Raw genomic sequence first — 27,553 nt, forward strand, 5'->3', positions numbered from 1 at the left:
TCCGAACCCCAAAATATGGGTTTCGAAGCTATGTAAGTGTGTGTCTGTATGTGTGTGTGGATGTGTACAGAGCTACAGATTGCATCCATGGGGTCCGATTTTGATGAAATTTGTTATTATGCGTATATTATGAAAAAATTGTAGTAATCCATGGTACCTCCAGATATTTTTCATTTTGATTTTTTACAGCAATTTCCCATAAACCCCCATAAATCAATGGAAAGTTGGATCTTCACAACGATTTGATTAAAATGTTGAATATAATATTCTTTACGCCAAACTACACTATTTTGACGAACTTCCTACGCATGGATTTAAAACAGCTGTTTGCCGTCAGCTTTTATTCAAATGGGGTTTCATTGCGTACTGTACTACTGTACTGTAATGAGTTTAACCGGACACAATCAGCTGATTATACTGCAATATTTCTGCAATATACTGTATTTGGGTGGCAATGAGTGGTTATAAACAAAAACATGACTAGTGATTTTTAGTCCTTTAGTTGGTGGTAATATATAAGGATTTGTACAGATCTAGTTATGGCGTTTTAAAATCATTTTAAAAACGCGTTTTACGAACGCCTGCAAAGTATCTTAGGCAACACACAAACACCAAAGTCGAGCGGCACACGGACCAACTCCTGCACATCAAAACGCCCGTAGACTCTGGCACGGGGCCAGGTTAAAAATACGATTGAGGCAAGGCGACATCTCGGATTTTGGTTTAGTTGGGCCCAAAATGACGGCAAGGGCCGTCCTAGCTTTTGGGTTACTTCTCACCCTGTATATTGGATGTGGGAGTGGGACTAAGGAGGAGGAAACGTAAGTACCTAGGTTAAGTAAGTAAGAAAGTACAAGTACAAAATAAACAAATAACGCCTTCAGTGATGATTTCTTACCTGATATTTTTGGTAGTGAGTTTTTCAAACCCATGTGCAATCTTCAACAATGTGGGTAGTAACAGTCTTCCCATTTGTTCATGGTTTACTATTTACCATACTATTTACCATACTATTTGATTTTCATTGGCCTAGTAAGTACCTCTCTTACAAAGTACCAAAATTGTAAAAAAAATTGGTTGTTTACCTAAATATAATAATCTGTGCTTTAGCAATAGATGTTTATAATTCATTATGTTAAAGAAATGAAGTTATAGGTAATAAAATACATGCTCTTTATCACTAAAAGGTTCAACATTACAGTATATCAGTTAAAAAATGTTAGTGTGAAAAATATTTATGATCAATTCACAAAGAAATCACAAACTTTAATACAATTTTGTTTTGTACTCTTAAATTGTTCCTATTTTTTAATGTTAACACGTTGGGTGCTGATGACGGGAATTCCCGCCATTGCTTAACATTGAAATAAATGCAATTTTCATGTTCAAACATGTCAACGGCACTTTAAGTGTTAAATGGAAAATTGGGTCTATATTTCTTTATTTTGGTAATTATTTTGGTGGCACGCCCATAAAATTTAGAGGTGCTTCAAGCATTAAAAATGATTATTTGAAAAAAAAATTACAATAAACTAAACAAAACTCAATTTGAAGTTTATCGAAATACTGTGTTACAATAGATGCAAGATTTTACTGTATTTCTGCAAAAACACTCAGGACAAATATAGATTTACAGCATAATTCTCGGAAACTGTGTTTGAGGCTATAAACTATATTATTAGACATGTTTCATCTCCTTCCTCATTTAGATCAAGTGTTTTCTCACACAAGTAGTTAAATAACTTAATTATACTCTTCCTACAATTTTTCCTTATTGGTGGAACAAAATTTATAAACTATCTCTGAGATCCCATGTAAAAAATCTGATTGCTGTATTTTTTGTTCCTACCAGCTCTTTATCTGTGTCACTGTCTAAATGTGGGACTTTAATTTTCTATTACTTTCAAACTGTTAGGAGGGCCCAATTTTTAATGTACCAGTAATTGATTTAAAACTAAATTTTTCATAGAAAAAGGTAATGTCAAACAGGCTAAGCCTCACAAGGAAAAGATCAACATCCAAGAAACCGTAAGTAGATAATTTTTATCCTCTTAAAACTTAGTTAATGGATGTTAAAAAAAACAATGAAAGCCCCCATTGGTGCCAAAGTTCTGTTGAATACAATAGATGTTACACCATGAAATATCTAACTAATTTCTGTCCAATTTCTGACCATTTCGATGGGGTTGACAAAAAAAGAAAGTATATAGTGCCTCTTTCCCGGAAAATCTAGTTTTAACAATAACAGAATTATTCATTAGTTTAGCTTGTGAGGATTTATTTAACGTTGAAGTAATTAAAATTCTCTTTCCAACAAAAGAGAATATTTTTAACTTGCCTTTGACCATTCTTATACACCTCAGCGATATAATTTAATAATTTTGATTATTTTGTGAACAACAAAATTTTTTCCAGAGTTGAAATATGGGCGAGGAAACTTGGAGACGAGCTTTGGCAGCTTGGCACTCACGTTTCCAAGTTTGACAGCATCATATCGGTAATATAATCAAAGTCTTACGTACTTTTAATACACAATTTCCCAACAAGTTTGATTTTAATTTTAATTTTTAAAATGTAATCAGTAAATATTTTTAAATCAAGTGATGTTTTAAGGATTATTTTTTTACAAAATTGATCAAACTTAGTAAATATAAATATTGGGGGCGCAACTAGGACAAAAATTTACTCTCAAGGTAGGTGAAGATGAGGGGTGCAATCATCTCTCCATCATAGCGCATCTCATCCAAATTGAGGACCAGCCTATCTTGCATCTACTATTGACCAATGGACTTGATTTCTATCTGAGATTTGGCAATGGGAAATGAAGAAGTTTACGAATGTTTAAATTAATTAATAAATTACGTTTAAATTAATCGTACATTAGAAGGGGGCTGCTGTGCCAATAGGAGTCTTATGAGCTACCAATCAAGTTAATGAGACTTATGTTTCATGAAATCAATCAGATTAATCGGCCGACAACGATTAATTGAAAAAATTCTACGACCAACAACGAGGAATTAAAAAAATTCTAACATCATAATTTTAGGAACCTTTGATTCTATATTTGTCACTATTGATTTCATTGTAATTGTTTTTTTTTCAGAGCTACTCCACATTGAATGCCAGAGTCCTGCCTACAAATGGAGAAGCAATTCTCAGTTCCATAGTTGATAATGTTAGCAAACTGTTGAAGAAAAAGATGGATGCAGTGATGGTAAGTCAAATTTAAAAATGTCTTACTTAGTGTGCAGGTTATTTTTGTACCGGGTGCTAGGCTCGAGCCCATTGATTGTTTTCACATCACTTCAGGCTAGACCTAAGGATTACAGTATCACTTACATAAAATCCATTGGTGATCTGGTGGGATTTGAACCAGGGACCTCAAACAGTCATTCTACAGTAACTCTTCATTCTTATGAGGTCCCTTTGTAGAGGCAAAATTTCAAATTAATTATGTATTGAATTTGTTTGCTGTTAACCTAGACTCCTTCTTAGGTAAGTTTAGTTCATCCATTTTATCCTCTTTAATGTATTCCTGCCAAAAGTCTTTTCCTTTAAAAGTAATTCACATTTTTTCAGTGCATCATCGAGGCTGCCGAGGCTTTAGCGGAAGAAGCGGAGACTAACGTTACAGAACCCGTTAACTACAACAGTGCCAAGTGCTCTACGTTCATTGATCTGGAGACGGGAAATGAGACAGGGACGGAGCTCGTAAGCTGTGAGCGGGAAGACAATGACGAGCGGCCGTCAGATCTTTACAACAACATCACTGTCACTCCAGATCTGCACTTCTTCGGGATTCCAATCAGTACTAACACCAGCTCTGTACATATGCCGACTGATATTTACGACTACGGTGGGTCATGACTATGTTGTTACATTACTTTCAAATACTAAAGTAGACATAGGTCAATAAATGGAGACTGTTGAGGCTGCAGCCTTCCCCATTTGTCCTAGGACCCTAGGACTCTAACTCGGGGTTAATTAATTTCTTTAATTTATTTAATTTTTCACATTACTTTAGGCTAGACCTAGGGGGTTGCGGCATTATCACTTACAAAAACCTATTTCCTACAGTAGTGTATTCTATTATAATTGAAAGTCAAGGCGTATGATTGAAAGTCAAGTATGTAGTTACACAAAGCAATAAGGGATAATTTTGTAAACATTGTATCACATGGTTACAATAAATATAAACAATATCATAATCCGTAATAAATAAAAGAGCCAATTGTCCTGTTCTTAAATCTGTATTCTTACAACGTACTGAGAATAGTGTATGCTGTTTTTAACTACCCATTGAAGAATAAAACAAAGTTAAGAGAAGACATTTTGGAATTTAATTAATTAAAACTTCTTGGTATCCTCTTATGTTTGTATTTGTCATGCCACATATGCGTCTAGTATAGTCAACAAAACAAATAAATGAATAAAACAAACTGAAGGTAAATTGATACAGCTTCCAAATTTAAACATTACAATCCTAATAAATTGAAGAGTAGCAGGGAAGTTTAAGCATTGTACTTTCCTACGATTACACCGATTCTACAAAGCTTGTAGATTACAGATGTTAGATTTAGGATGTAGATTCCTGATTCTACAGTGAATGACACACTCAAATTTTTTATCAGCTTAATAGTGGTGTATAGTGGTGCGGGAACCCGTGGAAACGGCGTTCCTACTCAGCTTTTTTCCAAAGAACCTATATATTGTTAAGTGACCCGTATTCCTCCGCAACCTTGGTGAGCGGTCCCACACTAAAAAACTTATGACTACACCACTGTGGTCTCGGTGTTTGAATGTTTTTCCAAAAACATTTGAGCTAAACAAGGCTATATTTGCAGCAATGCCAGTACAAGCTGCCCTGAAGTGGTCTGAAGGTTTGGACGAATCGTTTAAGCAGAACTACGAGAGTGATCCCTCCCTGAAGTGGCAGTACTTCGGCAGTAGCACCGGCTTTCTCAGGATGTACCCAGGTACTGTTCGTGCAATCATCATAATAATTGTTATTAGGATAGACAATTAGACTGACAGCAGTGCTGCAGTTAGCATAAGTTCTGGCGTCCACCGCTAGGAGCATGCACTACGTAACTTTTGTAAAAGGTAACTTTTGACTCCAAACAACTGTTCAATGTTGTACAACATTGAACAGTTGTTTGGAGTCAAAAGTAAAAGTTACCTTTCACTTTAGATGTTGAGGTTTATATCTAATTGCACACTTTGCTAGACAAATAGAATTAAATATAGACGGAAAACAGTGCTACCATTACCATAATGGTGAAAACACCATTTTTAGCATCAGGTTTGGGTGAGAGGGATTGAAGCTGAAAAATTTGTAGTTTTTTGGTTTTTATAAACTCTAAAACTATGTGGTTTAGCACAAAATATATAATTTAAAAATATAATGTACAATAAATTGCAAACGAGAATAATCCACTCCATAATCTTGCGTAAGTTAGAGACATACAAAAGGTTAAAATTGAAAATCTTTCGAACATTTTGAACACTTTAAAAGTATGGTACTGCAATGCAAAGTACTAACTATTCAAAGTACTATACAAAGTTCTAACTTTGGAATAACAAGTTGTTCTATTCACAGCGCTCCAATGGAAGAAGGAGAACGATGTTTACGACTGCCGACAATCTCCTTGGTTCATAGAGGCTTCCACTTGCTCCAAAGATGTTGTCATTCTCTTAGACAGGTATGGACAATAGAGGATACACAATCATCCTCTGTATGCTTTTGTAGTCTACAGTCATGAGACAAATTCTACAGTTCGTGTTGGAATTAATAAGTAGTGTTGGTCCATAGAAATTCCTTTTCTCTGAAAGTGATCTCTCAACAGTTACAATCATTAGTGCTCTTGAGAGTATTGTGGTTCTTTCAGAGTAAGGTATGGATTGCAATTTATAGTGGCGAGCAGGTTGTGATGCATATTAGAAACCTTTCCCAACATTGCATTTTATTGTGTACAGTCATCTCAAAGGTTGCTGTCAAATCTCATTCAATACACATCTAGTAGGAGTAAAGTGGTGGGGGAAGTTTTCTGTCTCGCGCAATACTTTCCCTACAATCCATTCTTCTAATTGATACCATCTAAACAAAGGGTGCTCTGGGGTGGGGGGGTTGCGTAATCAATCAATCAATCAAAGTAACTTTATTCATATCACACATTTTGTACAGAATGGAGTCAGTTATAAAAACACAATATTAAACTTAAGACTTCTTACAGAGAATATTGTTACTATCAAAAAAATCTAATTTCAAAAAATTAGAGTAGTTTTGGAGGTATAGGTCGGCCGCTTAGAAAGCGACCTCCTCCAGCATTGGTTTAGCATTAGCGCACAGGTCGTTTTCTAAGCGGCCGAACTATAGTAAAACTGTAATGGCGCCACTGGTAATCTATCTTTTTTGGGTACATAACTACATATTGCTGATAATTTATAAAGTTTTTATAGGAAACCCTTTACATGTTTTTGTCAAACTCATACACTCTATTAAAACTTGCAACCCAGGGTTATGGCAATTTACAACTTCATAATTTATATTTTTATCTCAAAATATACACTAATGGAAAATTCCACCAACATTTCAAACAATAGTCTAACATAATTAATGTCAGATCATATTGTTCCTTCCTCGATCTTATTGATCAAGAAAGTAAAGGACAATTATATATGTATTTAATATTCATAACATAACACTTTTCAGGTCAGGATCAATGAAGGGGATGAGTGACTCTATAGCTAAACTGGCCGTCACACAGATCCTGTCAACCTTCAGTAATAATGACTTCATCAACATCATCGGCTTCAACACCTCGCTGCTGGACATGGTTCCTTGCTTCAAAAAAGATATGCTTGTTCAGGTGACTCAACCACTATATTCAACTCAGATGTTCCCTCTGAATAATTCTCTTGGTTGTGAATTTTTTACCTCTAACAAGCTAAGACCGAATTATTTTAAGTCTTAGAGATAAAGCTCTTTAGAGTTAAAAGGTTCGGCTACCATACGGAAAGGAAACGGACAGGATATGGAAAGAAAACAAGGAAACTGCCAGGAAAAATTAAAATATATTTTTTCAAGCAGCCGAACGATTTCCAACTGAATGGACACCACATCCAAATCAGAGAGTTTTTGTCTGAGTCCCTTATATTTCCTTTCCTGCATGTAGCAAAAGGAAAAGGACATGAAACACGCTAAAATTAAATGACAAGAAAATGTTGATTGATTGCTCTACCCCGCGAGTGTCATGTGTTGTGAGATGTCTTGTTTTGTGTAATACCTTACATTTGATAAAACAGAAAGTATTTGCCAAAACTGTCTTTTCCCTGTGTCTTCCTTACCTATTTAGGGTCGCCCAAGCTTAAAAACCAATGATTGATTTGACATTTGAGTCAGGACATCAAAAAGTTCAAAACATTTTACTGTATTTGACATCTAAATGTTAGAGACAAGATTTTATGAATAATTAAGGTACCGTATACATTTTCAGGCTACAGAAGAGAACATAAGGACTTTTAGAGACTATGTTCTTGAGAGTCAGCCGACAGGGAAAGCCAATTTTACTACTGCTTTTACCGGAGCTTTCACATTACTTCAGAAGGTAAGAAACACATACAAAATTTCCTTCCCTTTAGTTATACTATTTTATTTTACTATTTGATTTGCCTCACTTAAGCACAGTTTGTTCAATGTGCTTTTTAAAATTTGTTCACTTTTTAGTCTTCTTGCAAAAAAGTTTTTTTTAAGTTTTCGCAATATGTACACACATCTACTATCTCCAACAGAGGTATAAAATTTACACTCATTCTTGATTAATAAAACAAACCCATGCCGTTTCATTTGATCATGATTATGTTTCTTTTCACTAGATATGCTGTCAAACTATGGTGTGATTTTGTTAATAGTTAAAATGTTTGCTTTGCAGTACCGAGAAACAAAAACCTGTCCGGACAAGACATGTAACCAGGCGATCATGCTGATAACGGACAGCGTAGCCGGAAACTTAACCGAGGTGTTCGAGACTTACAACTGGTTCCAGAACAGAACGCAGATTCCAGTCAGAGTGTTCACTTATCTGATCGGAAAAGAGGTCACGAAAGTGAGGGAGATTCAATGGATGGCGTGTCTAAATCGAGGTTTGTCTACTTGTGTTACCTAGGTAAAACTTTGCCTATTGATATAACTAAACTTTTAATCCCCAAAATTGTTGGTGGTTCAATTCAAAGTGTACATAATTTAATAGATTTACCGACAGGGCGTTGATGTCAATTGTTGATTTGTGTCAAATAAGCTAACTTTTTAAGTAAGCCAGGCTTTAAGAAACACATCCTGTAAGCTATAGAATCTTCGATGACACCTAAAATTAAGTAGGCCTATTGAAAAAAAGAGATTTAGAATTTTGTAGCACTATAAACAGTGGCAGCCCTAGAGATTTCTGGGCCCAAGGCAAAGCTCAATAGAGAGGTCTTAATACCTAAAATACGGTCCCCAAAAAGCGTGGGGCCTCAGGATTAGTTGACTAGAAAGCTTTTATTTGTGCTTTCAGGTTACTACGTTCACATAGAAGCTCACAGTGAAGTACGAGACCAAATCCTCAAGTACATTCCAGTCATCGCCAGACCTTTAGTCCTGCAAGCTGTTGATCACCCCTTGTCTTGGACACATTCTTTCATCGACTTCAAGGTAAATTGATTCTCGATCTCTGTAGACTGTTGTGATCGGTGTCAGTATCCATTGATGTTTAGGTGTCAACTAAGTCATCAAATGTGGAGTCCCAGCTATATGTTTCCGAGCCTTTCCACCTCATAGGGTCAAACATCTGGGAGTGAGTCAGATCTGTGGTTGACGCTGAAAACATTGCTGAACTTTACTCGTAAGGAAATTAATTGTATGATTGAATACAGTATTTGTTAAATTGGTTTAAATCAAATAAATCTTATTAAAATGATGGCTTTAACACTTTTAAACACTGTTTAGCGTTAATATGATTAAGAATCTGTTAAAATATTGATTTTACCTTACAACAGTTAAATCTTGGTACCGTATGTTAAAATGCTGTTTAGAAATAATTTTTTAGGTTTGTTTTTGGATTGCCAGAGAGTGGTGCAATCATAAATAATAAAAATTATTTGTGTTGCTGACGCTTTTTAAGCTATCAACACACAAACATCCCCTATTTGGGTAAGAACCTTTAATTATATTTCCAAAGACCTATTGTGCATGATAAAATTATTAAAAGGTATAAGGGTATTTTTTACCTTGTTTTCCACACTTTGTGCTTACCTAGGATAGGGCGTTTTTTCGTTTTCCGTACTAAATAAGATTGACATTTCTGTACTTCGGATTGGTTGTGGCAGGATCCCAAAGTAGAGCGATGGCTGATAGATTCGATGGCGTTCGCAGAACAGGAAGAACGCCTATCTAAGCACACGGCAACTCAGAACAACTACTTTTCCCAGAGTAAACAAGACAATTTGTATATTCTGAGATTTAAGAAGGTAGACGTTTTCATGTTGTGCCCCCCGGCATGGCATGTCTCCATAGCTTTTGTACAGTTTCATGCATGGAAACTGTAAATGGGGTTGAGAATGTGTTCGGAAAAATTTTAAGTTTACAGAATTCAATGTACAAAAACAAACACGCACAGTTTGACAGTGTAGGAAAAGGAGATCTGCGTTTAAAATTTGTTTAGACATTTGCAAACCTTAAACATTCAAATCATATAGAGTAGTTGTAGTAACACTTACAAAGTTCATATAAAAGACAGTCAATGTTTTCTTATTGAATAATAACAGCACAGGTTATTCCTTTACCTACAATGTTGGACAATACTTATTTCTAATGTCCTGTGCTTGTGTGTTACAGGTGACATAATTTTGTGTTAGTTATAAGTTGATTATTGTGTTTTTGCCATTATCTTGAAAATACAAGGACAAGGAAAATTCGCCTAAGGTATAATAATGTTGACAAAAGTAGTAAAAACCAGTAGAAATATTGTAGGGTTTTAAATTTGCATATGTACACAAAAGCATACTGAACAAAACACTTTGAAATATTTCAATTAATTAATAGGTATTTTTTGGGGTTTATTTTAAAATGTTATGTCTAATTATTGCTTGTGCTTCTCTCTCACTCTTTCCTTGCATGTGAAGGTTTTGTCGCTAATTGTTTGTTGTCGGTAGAGCTTGGTTTGCTTTTTGTTTTGCTTTTCATACGTGTGTCTGTGTGTTATTTTCTTTTCTTGATAGGAAAATTTTCCTCTGTTAGGAGTAATTTTTTATGACACCTTTGCTATTTTTATTAAATATATTTAAGTTGTGTAATCTACCAGTACCTGTTACAACATTACCAGTACTTAAAATTAAAACACATAAAATAATCATGTGTAAAATGGCTACCTGATTCAATTTTTAAAGTAGCATATGTATGACAAATCTGAGGTAAAGTCTAGGTATCAATACATATACTCGTAGCAATGTGATGGGTTAAAATCCCAGTACTATTGTCATATTATAGTAATGACATATAGTTTATTCTTGTACTTTTTAGGCTTGACCCTTATATTGATTGTTACATTCTATTCTTTACAATTACTCGAAGCCCAAAAGTATAAATAAAAGGCAAGTTTAAAGTGGGTGAAAAAAATATTTAAAATTTTTCAAGGCTTATCACAAAATATGTTGCTAAAATTTTTTTCTTTTTATAAGATTTTCGGTGTTTAGGTATACCTAACCATTGAAGATTTATGAAATTCTTTGAGTATAGTAAAAATAATTTACTCAACAATAAGTGCTGCTATTCATCAATCTATTCAAGAATTGTAAAACTCACAAAACCTAATTGTAGTTATAAGTAACTGAATTTTATTTGTCTTAACTAGTTCTACTTTATTCTACAGTACAAGTCCTAGTGTTTAGTAAACCAACGCTTCTCAATAAAAAAACCTGTAGTAACCCATAGTATTTAATTTATTTTATGTGTCTTTGTTCAATTATAATTTGCAGTCGGTCAAGCTTTGTGTCCTAAATCTACGCTTTTGTTGTATTATAAAGTAACATTTGCTAATGTATCTATCGGCATAGTAAACTTATAGCAAAGCTTGAAATCGCTCTAATGAAATGTATAGATTTACCTATGTTTTATCTTATCTGATACGTACGAAAAACTGAAAAACTCTTTATTTATACAGCATTTTGATAGAACTTTGACATTTAAAAATTGGTATTTGATGAATTTTTCAAAACAACTTTTAGGGAGCTGAAGATGGTGGGCTAGAGGTAACATTCTGTGAAGGGATGCAGAAAATATACGAAGAAGAAGAATTCAACCTTACGCCAAAACTGCAAGAGTACCATTTGATGACATCCGTGTCGGGGCCCGCTTTTGACCATAAAGTAAACCGTGGAAATGAGGTGAGGTTATTTGGATAGTCTTAAAACTTTTTTTTGGTTTTGTCATTATCAAGGACTTAAATTTATTACTTACTAGCAGAGCACCCGTCCTTCGTACGGGGTTGGCATATAAGTATAAAATGCTTATTACAGTTATACTCAAGCTTTGCGTTTTCAATGGGGGGGAGGACACAGTTTGATAAAATTTGGTTCATAAATTTACGGTATGATATAGTATAACACATCTACCATTGCCATAATGTTCTACCATTGCACCTAAACAATAGAAAAAATTAAATTATCAAAAATTTGCACAATATCACAAACTATTCATTACATTAAAAACTCAACCCTCACATCGTGTAAACAATCCTACTTTGACAGTTCTCATTGCGAATCACAGTTTTTTGTTGCATCTTAGTTCAAATTAGCTGTTGTCATATATGCACAAACAAAATATTAATAGTGCTGCGCCCTGTTGGGAAACCTTATAACTTTTTAATGCTATTGCATATTATAGAACCAACTTGTAAAGTTGAAACAGCTGACTAAATTCTTTAATTCCCTTTAAATATGAATACTCATAAGGTTGACATGGGGAACTACAGACCCACTGGGGCGGAGCCCGAAAGGATTTTTGAGATAAGAATATGCCTAAATGTTAATAGGGAATGTGAGTTGTCATCATGCCAAATTTCAGCCCAATCCGTCCAGTAGTTTATGCGTGATTGAGCAACACACAAACTTTCAGATTTATAATATTAGTAAGATTGCATTTTTTTATGTGTTTACTGGTGTAGTGGCTTCAGGAGTTCTTCTTATATTGTCTTACATAACTCACACTTATATATTTGCAAAACATTTATCCATGATTAAGTCACAGGCGTTACGTTCTGACCAAATGGGTACCTAACGCGATGACGGACACGCTGCCGGGCCATGGTAGCGAGAGGTGTTTCGTTTCCTTGTATTTGTGTTTCCTTGTTACCTATGCGAGAAGATAATATAAGAAGATCCCCTGAAGATGAGACTAATGCAAATGTACATAGGGTACTGCTAAGCTAATACATCAAGAACAGCGGCAACAAAAATGTTTTGGTAAAAATTAACAAAACATTTCTTGCGAGGTAAAGAGGTTAACTACCACTATCAGGGATAATATAGTTTATTCATTTCACAATATTGTTCTTGTCATTCCATTTCACTCATATTTCACTATTAACTTATCTCCTCCTTTTTTTCGACTTTCTAATTGATTAGCCTAAATAATCAAACACACAGGCTCGCAGCCCATGTCGGCTTATTTCCTAAAACTGTATACAATTTTTTTCAAACATACGAGTGAGTATAAGGTTAATTTAATTTATTACACTATAAATTTCACGTTTATGTTTATTGTTTTCTCCATTGAATAGTTTTGTACATTTTTGTAACTCTTGCCGGGATAAAGATATAATTAATGCATTCAATACTACAGTGAATTCCTTACCATCCAGAAGGAAAAATACTCCAAACCTTTGGGAGTTAATAGAAAAATGCTTGACTGTGTTCTTAACTCATAACATATTTTGGAGTGCTAAATTAGTAAACTGCAGTGCCTTATAGAACCATCCAGGGTTCCAAATAAACAGATTAAAACAATACCCAGCAGCAAACCTGTGGACTAAGCGAATTTCCATTTGTCTGAAATAGATTTTCAATTAAATATACTTAAATAGCATTAGGTTTAACGCTAGTTCAATGATTGCATACAGCTAATTTATTAATAAACAATTGATTTATTTTTCAGTCTCGGGAAGCACAGCTCTTAGGGGTGGCTGGGACTGATGTCCCCATCAAGGACATCGAGAAACTAACCTTACCTTACAAGGTATGGTCATTATGAATTAAAAAATAATGCAATTTAATACCTTTTTGGTAAAGCGTTTATATTATGAACTACACCTTTCTAAGACAAATATATCGGGGAGCGAGCTGGCGTAGTGGTTAGAGCGTGGGACTTCAGTCCCTGAGGTCCCAGGTTCGATCCCCGCCAAGTCACCAATGGATTTTATCTAAGTGATAATGCCGCAACCCCTAGGTGGAGCCTGAAGTAATGTGAAAAACAATCCCAGGCTCGTGCCTATAGCGTCCTAGGACAAAAAAAAGACAAATATATGTTGTGTTTTCATTTAGGCTACGGCCACACGGGCGTTTTTTCACGCGGTAAAATGTAGCTTATTTTCACGCTGCTTGAATTCCCGCTGTTGTATGCCACACGTGCGTTTTTTTCACGCGGAAAAATTAGCTTATTTTCACGCAGGTTGCGGCAGGAGCGGTAAAAAGCCGTGGGAACCCGCAGTTGATTGACAAATTCACGTAGTTATGTTGTATATCTTCCTCATGGCCGGAGAATAGTAACCTTGTTTCTGACTAGTGAACAAGAAATATGAATGGTATATTGATTTCTGTATGAAAACAATACTAAAATTATTTTTATTTTGTTAACCTTTCATTTAATTATTTACATTTAGTATAAAAAAAAATTTATATATTAATTTCGATACGAAAACAACCCAAAAATTATTTTATTTTGACATTTAGTAAAAAAAAAAATATAATATAAATATTTTTATGAGAAGATTTTCATCAGATCTTTGAATATTCTTCTACAAAAATGCCTCTTTACATTTTTCAGGCCAACTAAATGCCTTTCCTTTTAGTAACAAATTATTAAGTGGTCCAGTAAGGTCGACCTATGTTTAAGATAAAACGTGTACGTCTACTGTGTAATTGGCTAGATCCAAAATATTTTACACTATCCTGGACAAAATTAGATACATTTATATTTATTTTAACTTGCTAGGACGATTTGATCAAAGCTGCGTGTTGCTCCCGCCCGTGTGGCCAGGGACAGAGCGTGAAAACAAGCTTCAAAAATGCACCCCAGTCCATTCTTTTGCGGGCCCGCGGCGGTCGATTTTGAAGACGCGCCTAATCTGCGTGAAAACACACTCCGTGTGGCATACCTCATTACATTTAATGCTGCCTATAATTCTCGCGTTATTTCATGCTGCGTTCTTGCGTGAAAAAACGCCCGTGTGGCCGTAGCCTTATGGAGGAATAGGATCCCAGACCCCAAGGACAACTTCACTACACAATAGAAAAACAAAGAGATTTAAAATGTCTTGTTTTGTTTTTGGGGTAAAATTGATTTTATTCACTTGGCACAAATCACTGAGCTTTGTTTACTGATAAGTTGCATCAGTAGACAAAAACACCAGAACTGTAAAAAAATAAAAAATTACAAATAATGTGTGAGGGTATTGATGTGTATTTATGTTGTTGGTTGACTTAATGTTTTTCTCTTAGGGTAAAATTTCTGATTTATTCAACTTTTTGGCTATAAAAACATATAGGTTATACAGTATACTTAGTGGAAATAGTTCAAAGTTGGTCAAATAACAAGAAACAAGCAACAAAACTACTAAAAGGCCTCTTTACTTAAACCAGAGATAACTAAACTCCAATTTTCTACTGATGACCAAAAAGGATGATAAATTTAGAAGGGAGTATGTTTAATCCGTAGCTATATAAACCAAGTTCTTCCAGGCTGCATGGTTAACCACTTGTTCTGTTGATAGATTGGAGCCAATGGTTATGCATTTATGATAACGAACAACGGCTACATGATGATGCACCCAGACTTCAGACCTGTGGTGAGTGAAATACTGTCATAAACACTGATTTTGGTTCAATATGTTCCCTCGTCATCATTGGAGCTCACAGAGTATAGGGCCTGAACACCCTTTAACAAAGAAAACAAAAGCCCTTTTACAACAAACGTCATTGAAGTTTGCAAGAGTATAGAGACTAAAATGCAGTTTTACTAGAAATCATGAAAAGGAAGTAATTAAAAAAACAGGAAGTTCTCCTAGATAGAGCGAGCTTGCAATAACAGAATTCAGTTATGAATATGAATATAATATTGTTTTCTTTGTTTAGTCTACAGAGATTAGAGATAGGATTGTTTTATGATGAAATTTGAGTTGTATATTAAGGAAGAAGGAATGGGTACATAACTAAATTAACTAAGAAAAGAGCTTTAGGCAGTTAAAATCACACAAAACAATAAAATTTATATTTCACCTATACTTCTCCAGAAAAAAGAAGTTGAATATTTCAAAAATCAACTTCTTTCGAAATATATAGTTTATTGTGTTGTGAAAATTTTGTGTGCTTTTAACTATACCTGGAACTTATTTGTTAGGTAAGTTAGTTGTGTACCTATTCCTTCTTCCTTAACACATTCCTAAACTCAGTGCGTTTTCTTCTAAAAAAACTTAAGTTAAACTTTTTTACTGTAATCTGTAGATTATTCGTATTGGAAATGCCATTTAATTCATATTGTGGTTGTAGATTATCAAAAGAACGTAAATTGTGTTTGGTGATAATTTGACAATGTTTTTTTATTTAATTGCCAAGAAAGACAGCAATGCAGCCATCTTGTGTACAATTTAGTTTCTACCTTGTAAAAAGGTTGAAATAGAGATGACTTTTCTTTGAAATTATTTTTACATCATGATAACATCCATTTTCAACACATAATTTATGACAGTCACCCACCCTTTTTACTCTTAATATCTTTACAAACATTGTTTCACAAAATTGTTGTCATGTATGACATATTCTGCACTTGTATAAACACGTCCCAGTAACTTTCAGCACTTTTTTCTGTCCAGTCGCAAGGCAAGTTGAGGGCAAACTACGGCAGTGTGGACTTGACAGAGGTTGAACTGATGGACGACGATGAGATTACTCCGAGACAACCTCACGAGAAGATATTACAGGTAATCTTCGTAACCATAGTCTAACGTTAAGAAATCCATCTAGCACTCATTTCTATTTAGATTTTTTTCCTATTATAAAAATCTAAACATTTATTGATATGTGGCAAATAGTTTGGGTTCAAGAAAATTTGGTTTAAGCTATTGTAGAAATTTTAATTCAAGTAGAAATCCAACCAATAGGAAGCACTGCTGTGGTTGGAGCGCAGGGCACCTTTGCTGGGGCATGTTCAAATCCCCGTAGTTAGCAATGGATCCTAGCCTTGTGATAATGACTTGACACACCTTCAAATCCTGGTCTAAAATTTCCTAAATAAAATAGATATGGTAGACCACTTCTGTTTTTCCTATAGGAGTTAACAATGACTATAGTTTCTTGTTATTCCTCTACCCTTTAGAGGTTAACTAGTCATGCAACGAGGTTGATGAATGCTCGATGTAAATATGACTAAAAATATGACTATAGTTTACCATTGTGAAGTCAAAACCGATTTTGTACGGCATGGTTTATGAAGGAATATAGTCAGACAGACCTAAAAAGGCATGTGTGTCCAGTGCCATAAGGTAGAAAAAGAGGTAGATTATGGTAGGAAATAATGCTGTTTCACATAAATATTATTATGCATCTCAACCAGCAGCTATCTCAGCTTGAGTGTAATGACCTAACCTTTACTTTGATGATAGTATAATTTTGACTCAATCTGCGGAATGCCTTCCTAGGCATGTCTGACTTTAACGTTATGAATGCTGTCATTTGATTTACTTGTAACAACTTTATACGAGTAGTTTGTAATCAATTGTTGATGAATATTCAAATTTTTTTCAGCTGCGAGAGGCCATGATCAACAAGACAGGGGGTCAAGTTAGCAATATTCCTCATCTCAATATGAAATTCCATTACGATGACATGGTGAGGAAAATTACGTTATTTAGATAATAATATCTAAGTTTATTTAACGTGCTAGGGTTTTTCATTTCTAGAACTTTTCTATACGCTTTAACCAATTTAATGATTTTAGTGTTGTTTGATGTTAAGTTATCTCTGTAAAAATGTTACAAATGGATTAAACCACAAGAGAATGCCAAAATCCCCCCTCTCTTCCTGGAAGTCTTAAACACAGTACTGTATTCCAGTTAAAATTGATGTAATTCAATTGTTGCTAATAAGACAATTAACTACGGTATAGTAATCATATTTCGTCAACTATTGACACAGAATTCTATTGATAAACAGAAGAAGGAAATCAAATGCGCCCTTATTAGTCACTTAAAAATATCATCTTCTCTGTATTGTTTTCTGTACTGTGTCTGTATGTCAATTATCTACTAATATCAGTTGTTTACTAAAAATTGAATGGGTTTTTGCATAGACAAAAATAATTAAATATAGACTGTCAGCTGTGCTGTGGTTACCATAGGTTCTGGTGCGCACCACTGGGAGTGCCGTGTAGTTACGTAGCGCGTAGGCCGTAACTACATGACGCTCCAAGTGGTGTGTGCCAGAACCTATGGTAACCGCAGGACAGCTGACGATCTATATTTAGTTCTTTTTGGCTATGGTTTTTGGGATCTGATATCTATTTGCAATCACCTGTTCCATGTGAACATGACATAGTTTTTATATCTCAAATAACGGGAAAGATTTAAAGTATCATTTCAAAAATTTAACAGCTCAATTACACCTGAGTTAACAAAACATGTTTTAAAGAAAAGTTTACAACATTCCAAAGGAGGTTAATTTTTATTGAACCAAATCCTAATGTTTATCAGTGTACAAAACAAATTTGTTTCTACAAGATGATTTTACACTTGTCCTTTTACAAGCAAAATCTATACCTAACAGAATTATCAACAGCATTTTTACACTTTTTTGTGAACTCAAGTGTCTTTAAGCCAAAGACTAGACCAGTGCTAGGAACTCCTACAGCTCCTGATATATCTAACACGATTGTGACTGTACATAATATTATGTAGAAAACTAATGAATCTCTTTTTCAGAAACGAGTCGGAGCTGAGAGTCGGAACTACTACTTTGCTGGTATCGAGGGGACTCCGTTCACCATGGGCCTGGCACTGCCAGAGGGCTACGGGAACTACTGGATCAAGGCAGGAAACATCATAAAACGCTCAAAACTGGAAGGTAGAGAAAATACTTTAACAAATAATGGCTATAACGTAGTTCATCTAATAAAACACTACATTTTGGATGGACAATTTATCAAATTAATATCATTCTACTCCTCTAAGAGATGTTATGGCTACCTCGGTATTCAAACTTTAAAATAACAAAATGTCCAAGTGGTATCAGCAATCTGAAACATGCTTTCTTCCATTAGCTTGTCAACAACCATTATCATGGGCAAACGGAGAGAATAACTATATATTTTATGCGGATAATCCCAAAGTATATTTCATGAAAGTAACGATAACTTTGAAACATAATTTTTATTCTTTAGCTGAATAAAAAAAACACATAAACTAAATTTTAAACAAAATTTTTTGAAAATCTGATTTTTAATTTATTTTAAAGGTTTTTTTAAATGGCAAAATCGCCATTAAAAGTCAAAAACTAAAAAAATCCTGACGATACCACTAACTAGTACCCACATACTAAGTTTTACTAAAACCGGACTATATAGGTGTAGACTGGAACTCTATACACATCCACACACACTTCTACAAATCACAAAGATATTGGAACTTTATATTTTTTATTTGGTATTTGATCTGGAATAGTAGGAATAACAGGCGCACACTTAGACATCACAAACCACTTTTTTGGATTCAGAAGGATATTTTCACCCTAAGTCCACCTCAAAAATTTTGACAAAAACAACACTTTTTATATACTTTATGTAACTTACATGGTTAGAAAGTAAAATAAAAATAAGTTGGAGCGTAAGTACAGTGTTGTCCAGTTTTGTTACAGGTGTTCCTCTCACTAGCTACTTCACCGGTAACTGGAAGGTTCATCCAGACTGGTAAGTTCTTAGTGCTATCACAATTATCAGTTAAGCAAATGAGTAAACAGTACAAAACTGTATTATTCATAAGAATAGATCAAGATCAAAATCAACCTATCAACTACAGTACAACAACAATGCTAGCTAGGTAGCTGAATGGAATGGATATAGTAGCCTGGTAATAAGGTCGCCAGGTTCGATCCTGAGAACAGTTAGAAGCTTTTTTATGCATCAAAATTGGACTCCGCTGTCCGTTGGGACTGCTTGACTGTTGGGCTGTTATCCTACTGTATTTGGAACTAAGAAACAAACTAAGAACATGGAATTAAAAACAGTTTTGAAAATAAAAATAGGAAAGAAGTAAAATTTTTGGGGTTGGAAATTTTACTCAATAGATGGTTTAGGAATTCAAAAGTGTTTTGTTTCCAACACAAGTAACGAGACCACAGTTTACCTTATAGTTGAGCCCTAACTTCTAAGTAAGTCAGACGGAATAGTTGAAATTACTTCTAATTATGTGGGATGAGATTTCACCATATCCCAGCATTTGTACTAATGCAAAATCGGAAACAATTTTTTATTGTTTTGAATATTTCAGGGTGTACTGTGACCATTTCATTGCTCGAAAAGACATGACTCATGAAGAGAAACTGGTTTACTTTCTGAAGAAAATTCAGAATGAAAAACTTGGTACTCAAAACGGATGGAAGACGAAGGTTCAATTCCCACCAGAGCCCGCTTATAAAGACGGAGATCTTAATTGTGAGTAGAATGTGAACTATTGTTTAGTTTGTTTGGGAACAGAGGTGGTTCCAAGTTGGGGGGGGGGGGGCTACAGGGGTGAAAGCTTCTTCACTTTGGACCCTGGAAAAATTAATTTAAACATACATTTTGAAACAACAAGAGGTTTTGGATTGATAATATTTTTAAAAAGTCACCAAACTGATTTAAAAACACAAAATTTTTCCCCAGGGCCATCTCCTTTTGGAGGGTGTAGAACAGAATGCAAGTTAGTCTTTAGAAAAATATGTTTGTCATAGATCAATTTTCTTGCAACGCCTTTGAATTTTAATACAGCTAAAACATTTTGTATAAGAAGACAGCAAAAGTTAACCCACTTTGAGGCTGAACAGATAAGTAAAGAGTCTATTAAACTTGTACTTAAGTACTCTGCGAATTGATAACTCACCAATTCAAGCTGGGTGTGTTGCCAGCCTAGTGGTTAGCGTCTCGGACTTTGCTGCGGGAGGGACGGGTTCAATCCCCGGCACATCCACAAAACTTTAATGGGTTTGGACCGCTTTCCCTTAAAAGTGTTTGACTTCTTAAAAAAATGCCACTGGCGTAGATACGAAAAAAAAAATAAAACAAAAATACAGTAATTTGTTTTCTTTCAGCTCAATGGACTGTTATTTATGTACAATCAAACATCTAAAGCTTAGAGTTGTTTATTTTTTGGCTTGAACTGTACTTGTGCTTTTCAGATACATGCAACACTAACAAAGTGAAAGAGGACGAATATTTCTGTGAGTAGATTTTAAAAATGTATCAAACAAAATATTTAACTATGGAGTTATGCTTTTGAATAATGTGAAGCTTACTAATTGTGATCAGGGGGTGCATTTAATACAATTTTCCTATAAAAATTGAATTTTTCTGTTAAAAATTGATTGTAAAGTTAATTTAATTGGCTATGGTGCGCAACAATGTAAGATGTATCATCTTACTGCAGCAAAAATCCCTGTTTTTAATACTTATACTTTGATGTTCAGGTGAGGTGGTTTTAGTATAACTAACCTACTTTGATTACTTGATTAATAACTTCCCTATTTTGAAGACGTACAGCCAAAAAAAGAAAAATTGTCTTGTGTCATAAAACTATCTGTTCATTATATACACGTAGTTTGGTCCTGAATTTCAAACAGTGTTCATAAACTTGTCATTATATTGCAAAATTGTAACCACTCACCTATCTAAACATTCAATCCCTTGGTTAACTATGTTATAACGTAACGTTGGACGACATAATACCTTTGGTTGGTGTACTATATCTACAGTACAGCAGTGTTGTTAATATTAATTTTTGATGCACAGGTGACGTGGAGTTGATGCAACTTCTGGTGTTTGATGCTAAAAGCACCGACTCATCTTATAAAGATGTGGTGTGGACTCCCGACAACAATATTGAGTAAGTTTCATAAAAAAAATGAAACAACTACTTATACAAAAGAAATGTATGTCTTCACTTAGTATGCGTAAGCTAATTGTAGAAATGTATAAAAAGTACACATTGGTAACCAGTTAACATGTTGAACTCAAATAATTGTGAAGAAACCAGTTTACCTTCTTAATTAGGAATATTTAGAATAAAAAAATGACACAAACAATGGTGAATAAATTAGATAAAAAGTTATGTTAAAACAGCATTTACATCATCTACTGATTTTGTGGGAAGGTCTATCTTGACTTGTAAAATAAAAATAATATAGGAACTATTGATGTTAGTATCTTTTAGTTTTGGCGATCAAGGAAGTAATGAAGGAATAAAACTTGACTTATTTACAGTTTTAATTGACTGAGTGATAATTTCATACAGTAGAACCCCTCATATCCGGCCTTGGTTTTACCGGTCCTCTGTTTATCCGGCCCCTTCCAGGAAGCCAATATCAAAATGTTTTTCTCACAGCTTACAGACGTTTAGATGCAAGCACTAGTCTTTGTGACCGCTCAAGTCATAAAATAAATTGTTCTCTTTACTTATCTGTTTGTATATACATTTATTTGCTGAGTCACTATACTCAGTTGAGCTAGAAGGCCTAACCTCTGATCAGTTGGTTGATTATTTCCAAAGTGGGGTTAGTACAGTGCAATACATTAATTTTTGTATTTCACAAAATGGATAAGAATGTTGAGTAGAAATGCATGTACCATTTAAGTCCTAATTATCTTCAAGTACAATTTATTGTCATTTTTACCTTTTTAATAGGGTTTGTTACCTGAAATCATAATATTTGTACATTTATTACTTAATGACTTTAACCTACAAATATTTTTTTCTTTTTAGAAACATGTTTATTTTTCTAAAAATGATCCCAGAACAGAATTAAATGATACTTTTGATTGTATATATTGATTACCTATTATTATTAGGTATGTATTGTCATTTTCATAGTAGGTTGGTTTATCCGGCCAAATCGTTATCCGGCCAGGGGCTTGGTCCCGTGGTGGCCGGATATGAGGGGTTCTACTGTACCATTAAATATCTGTACGAGAGATCTCCCTTCATGAAAAGCCATAGGATAATTTTTATGGGTTATCTTACGGTTGCTATGAAGGTATTAATCTTACGGTGTTTTTCAGGAGGGATTTGGTAAAGAAGTACGGAGTATCAGTGAGATTTGTAGCAACCCAGAGCGGACTTACGAGATGGCAACACATAACGGAACTTGCGGACGGAGAGCTGTAAGTAGAATGTGAACAAAAGATTAGTTTTAGTTAAATGAAAAAATAGTAGTTGTGAAGTTTTGTCTATGTCTATTGCTTGTGAAAATGAGAATCCAGTTTTTAATTGGCGAATTCATTAAATCATGATGCCAAATCATCAGGAAGGCAAAGATGAAAAGATAAAAGGATGTCGAGATAAAAGCGCTTTCATCCGTGGATGAGTTTGTCATTGTCAATATATAATGTCTGACAACCTGAAGATGTGTCCCAGCGGCATGAAACAGCTGTAGTTGATTCTAACAACATCAAGGATCGTTTGAAGCAAAAGTTAACAGAAACCATTTTATATTGCAATTGTTGATCCAAAGGCTTACCTATCATAAAAAAATAAATAAAAACTATGCGTTCAATAGTTCTTTGTTTCTCAAAGATATTTTCTTTAACACTATGTTTTTTTGTCCTAAATATCTTACAAAAGTAAATAAAAACTGTCACAGAGAGTTTGGCGAGACGAACAACAAGGCAGTGGGAGAACCTTGGTACCGAGCAGCTGTTTTGCAACACTACATCAACGATGAAGACTTTGTGTTCTCAGTGCCTTTTGATTCAGGTCAGTACTACCAAAGAACTCCTTCCTTTACTTGTAAGTATTTGTTTTATTGAATGGTTGTTTGAAATTACTTATCGTTTATTGATAAGCTAAAAAGAATTAATTTACTTTTCTGCGTGCAGGCTGAGTGCCAATTGCCTAAAAACTTTGACGAGGGCCATTTTACAGCCTGAGGCTGGGCGGTGCGAGTGCCGTGCCGGCCAGGTATCAGACCGGTTCTACCAAACAGCGGGTTAGGATGAGCAAAACTTTGAGGGATAAGATAAAACTATCATAACCAAACTTGCTGATTATGAAAAATATTGAATAAAGGTTTACTAATCAAATCGATATTAGGGTAGCCCAGTTATGAAACTGTACCCAGTCTCCGTTACATCATGCCCAATACACCACCCCCTTCCACTAATACAACTCACCTGAATCACTCTTACCCTCCAGGGAGGCGTACAGCACTTGGGCCTACCTGACGGTTTTGACAGTTTATGACCCCCACGACAAAGAATAGGAATGGCACTCGCTCCGTTTCCCTTCTTTTCCACAAATTTGTTACCTTGCTTGTGATCAGAGCAACTGAAGAGACTACTCTTTGTCTTGTGTTCTCGGGAGTTTGCCTCAGCGTCAGACCTTCAGATTTGATTAGTACCATAAACACTCGGCTATCCAGACTTATGCAAATAAAACCTATTTGTATGTAATGACATGGTTGATGGAACGGGGCGACCTTGTCCCAGAGCACGTCAGCACAGAAAACATATTACTATAACCCAGAATGCCAACCGCGTGGTAAAAAGCATTAAGTGTTTTGAGAGAGCTTTACCTGTCAATCGTAGGCAGCGCCACCAGCGTTGCCATGCACTCAGCATAGCAACGCTGGTGGCGCTGCCTACGATTGACAGGCAAAGCTCTCTCAAAACACTTAATGCTTTTTACCATGCGGTTGGCATTCTGGGTTATAGTAGTATGTTTTCTGTGACGTCAGCCACAAATGGGGTTTTTGTGCTTCCCACTTGGTACATCAGAGTCCGTCAAACCTGAGTTGCTTCATGAACTGCAGCATCCTATGTATGAGCTCTTCCTGAGGAAGATGTGCTTTTGTCATTGTTCCAAGAATGACTCTCTGGGGTGTGTTGATGGCCCTTACCTCATTCAGAGCTGTGCAGTCATAGAAAAGTGCTTTCGTAATGTCATAGTTTATGATTAACTGTTTAAAGCAAAAGCTGTTTTTCACAAATAATTTACGAACTACATCAACAGCTCAAACTTATTACAACTCACTGTTACAGGCAACGTAGACAACCTCACTGTGACTGCTAGTTACGCCATCTTCCGCCGAGATGGAGGCAATGAAGCGCCCGGATCTGTGGTGGGCTTCCACCTCAGCCATTCTGCGTTGTTTGACCGCTTCAGAGATGTTACGGCAAAGACCAATGTAAGAGATGCAAAACCAGTTAGGAGTGTAATGTTGGGAAGATGACTTGAAAACTAAAAATGTCTAGAACAGTTTTAAGAACAGTCATTATCTAAAATATAAAATCCTTAGATTGAATTGTGGTTAGTGAATCAGATACCGGTAGTCTTTTACAAAACTTAACATTTTTTTTTAGAAATGTACATTAATTGTTAAATATATCTGTAGATGTATTGGATTAAGTATCTTCTTATTTTTATTTTGTTGCATATGTTTGTCAGGTTGAGTGTAAAAAAGGAACAGTTAACTTCGTCTCACTGAATAAAGAATTTTTAATTTAATTTAATTTCAAGTTAATAGTACAAAACTTCATACATCACAATCTCTCTTTTGTGTTGATTCCAGTGTAAAGACTGCCTAGACCCGTGCACCTCTGACACGACTGATTGTTACGTCATTGACGGCAACGGCTACATTCTGGTGTCGGAGAACCGACAGGAGACAGGAACGTTCTTTGGCCGGAAGGAGGGAGCGATCATGGAGGATATGATCTTGAAGAAGATCTTCCGGAAGATTCCGATGTTTGACTATCAAGCTATCTGCTTTCAAGTCACACACTTGAACAATGCAGCTGACATTCTGTGGACGGTAAATACTATTTTGACAGATGTTTTTTAAAGTTGGGCTAAAGTAGTTATTTTTGTCAAGAGAGTTACATAATCAGTTGAGGACATTAGATGTAAAATTTGGCAGCTTCCAAGTTCTTTTGCAGCATTTCTGCTGTGATGACTATAAAAAATTTGTTGAAAAATGTTTTGAAAACTGTTCCAGCCTATTCGCTACTTCCAATGGGTGATGCATTGGTTTCTATCACACATTGCTTGGCTCATTGTGGAAGCAAACTGGAATGAAGTTTTAGCGGCAAAATTCACTCATGAGGTGGCAGACATTGATGATGGTAAGAGAAAATTCTTTAAGCTGGTAGTTTAGTTTAAAAATGTTTCTATCCAACTTAAATGAAAATGCTTGAAAAACTCACACTATTATGTGTTTACAGTTTTGAATGATATTTTGAGAGATGAATTGATTTCATGATTCCATGAGCACTATTGATTATTCATTTATTAAATTTAGTCATGGGTTTCCATATCAAATGAAGATACAAATCTAATTCTTACTTTCCAGTGTGCAGTCATAGCACAAGTTCAGAAATCCCACAACTTCCCCCAAACAACAGCTGTTCATTTAGGTGGGCCTGTTCCCCCTTATTGGCACTGATAGGTGAGCTCATCACGAGTTCACACCAGACCTGATGAGCCGAGAATTGAACCCTTAATACAGTGCCCGGGCGAGGAGACAATGGCTTAGACCACTTGGTCATTAATTAGAAACAACAAATATTAAATACACAAACTACATTGGTCAACCCAAAGCCCGAGAGTAATAGTTCTCAGTTTGACTAATCGGTGGCAGCACATGTGCAAGTTACAGTTTTTAGCTGTTTTGTATTATGGCAAGGTTTAACTGAAGTCCACACTGAAGTGATCACGTAACCTACTGGCTGACACAATATTTTAAAACACTCAACACAAAAGTACAGTATCTTAAGTTCTACATATGGATATAAAAAATCTCTGTACTTTTCCAGACTACTATGATATGGAAGCAGATAACATCACCACAACGCCGATGCCGACCATAGACATCAGAACAGTGAAGGCTACGAAGGCTTGCAAGTCTTGCGACAAGTTCGGATATCTCTATCTTCTACAGAGCACCGAGAAACAGGCCAAATACAGATCTTCACACGAGGATCCTTGCCACAGGTGACAACTTAGATAAGATTTTACACTAGATTTTTACAACTGACACACTGAGGCGCGTATTTTAACATGTTGAGTTCGGTTGCGCGATGGCCAGCCGCAGCCGGCGACTAATACGCTGCATGATTGAGTGCGCGAAAACGTTTTGATTTAAACGTTTTCATCCAAAGGAGAGGCATAAATTTGCATGTACTGTGTTCCAGTCGTTGTGAACGTAGTTTTACAAGAACCTATCTAGAATCTAGAATCTATCTAGCAGCTCGAAACAAAACTGATAGCAGGCTCTCAGTATTTCCAATTTGAGGGAAAAAGCAGGGGCGAAAAACCCGGATACGCCATAAAAATACAGCAAAAAAGGCGTCAAAAACAATTTTGAGGTTAAGTTCCTTCCACGATGCTACACTACAGTCATTATAGTTATTCAATTGCCATCATAGTTACTTTACCTAACTGCTGTGGCCATTCAAACCGAAGTAGGTTTTTGGCCTCCGCAACGATGTGTCTCCAGTCTTCCCGTTCCTCATCTTGCTCCCACGTAACTCCTAGTCTTCTCAGGTATTTTTCCACTAGAGCTTTCCATCTAGAGATTGGCCTTCCTAGTGGTCTGGTGCCTGCTGGCCTCCCCTCAAATACTTCTTTAATAAGAGCATTATCACGTCTTCTCGCCACTAAATCTATTCCACGTCACTAAATCCAATCCACACTAAAAAAAAAGAACTTGAACCGTGTCCACCAATAAAATAAAAATACGCAATAAACGAGTAAAACATCGTCTCACAACAATGGCTAACCTCATACTGCAAAATAGTTTGTAAAGACGCCTTGACAAGTGAGTATACTTGTCGTGCGCCACTAAGAAGCGCTAGTGGTGACGAGATGACTTGTCATGCGCTGCCAACCTGTTAAACAGATTATAACGATCAAACCTGCCACCTAATGAACCAGTGAGCACTAAACTCACTCAGCTAACCAGCTGGGTATTATGGGTGTAGAAAACGGTTTGTGAACATACATAGAATTCCTGTAGCCGAATTCAAAATTCACAGCTAAGGTGCAATCAATATCCTTCTCAGCTTGATTCT

General features: G+C 35.5%; 1 protein-coding gene across 1 annotated transcript in view; it reads left to right on the plus strand.

Annotated features, from left to right (window-relative positions):
- Positions 1-709: 709 nt before the first annotated feature.
- The window catches only part of LOC128996560 (voltage-dependent calcium channel unc-36-like), a 29,312-nt gene continuing 2,468 nt past the window's right edge, over positions 710-27,553 (plus strand). The window contains exons 1-27 of the mRNA XM_054421953.1: positions 710-821; positions 2,416-2,497; positions 3,104-3,214; positions 3,580-3,856; positions 4,845-4,976; positions 5,600-5,702; positions 6,713-6,869; positions 7,497-7,607; positions 7,932-8,142; positions 8,553-8,689; positions 9,364-9,504; positions 11,260-11,418; positions 13,187-13,267; positions 15,021-15,095; positions 16,119-16,226; positions 17,050-17,133; positions 18,222-18,363; positions 19,153-19,204; positions 19,785-19,948; positions 20,671-20,712; positions 21,281-21,374; positions 22,547-22,648; positions 23,128-23,240; positions 24,524-24,669; positions 25,054-25,296; positions 25,480-25,606; positions 26,297-26,474. Of these exons, the coding sequence (XP_054277928.1) occupies positions 739-821; positions 2,416-2,497; positions 3,104-3,214; positions 3,580-3,856; positions 4,845-4,976; positions 5,600-5,702; positions 6,713-6,869; positions 7,497-7,607; positions 7,932-8,142; positions 8,553-8,689; positions 9,364-9,504; positions 11,260-11,418; positions 13,187-13,267; positions 15,021-15,095; positions 16,119-16,226; positions 17,050-17,133; positions 18,222-18,363; positions 19,153-19,204; positions 19,785-19,948; positions 20,671-20,712; positions 21,281-21,374; positions 22,547-22,648; positions 23,128-23,240; positions 24,524-24,669; positions 25,054-25,296; positions 25,480-25,606; positions 26,297-26,474 (3,455 nt within the window). The 5' untranslated portion in view covers positions 710-738. The remainder of the gene's footprint in view (positions 822-2,415; positions 2,498-3,103; positions 3,215-3,579; positions 3,857-4,844; positions 4,977-5,599; positions 5,703-6,712; positions 6,870-7,496; positions 7,608-7,931; positions 8,143-8,552; positions 8,690-9,363; positions 9,505-11,259; positions 11,419-13,186; positions 13,268-15,020; positions 15,096-16,118; positions 16,227-17,049; positions 17,134-18,221; positions 18,364-19,152; positions 19,205-19,784; positions 19,949-20,670; positions 20,713-21,280; positions 21,375-22,546; positions 22,649-23,127; positions 23,241-24,523; positions 24,670-25,053; positions 25,297-25,479; positions 25,607-26,296; positions 26,475-27,553) is intronic.

Source organism: Macrosteles quadrilineatus, unplaced genomic scaffold, assembly GCF_028750875.1.
Source record: "Macrosteles quadrilineatus isolate MER2022 unplaced genomic scaffold, UCM_ALF_1.0 Scaffold_6__1_contigs__length_79288215, whole genome shotgun sequence".
In the NCBI taxonomy this organism is placed as follows: domain Eukaryota; kingdom Metazoa; phylum Arthropoda; class Insecta; order Hemiptera; family Cicadellidae; genus Macrosteles; species Macrosteles quadrilineatus.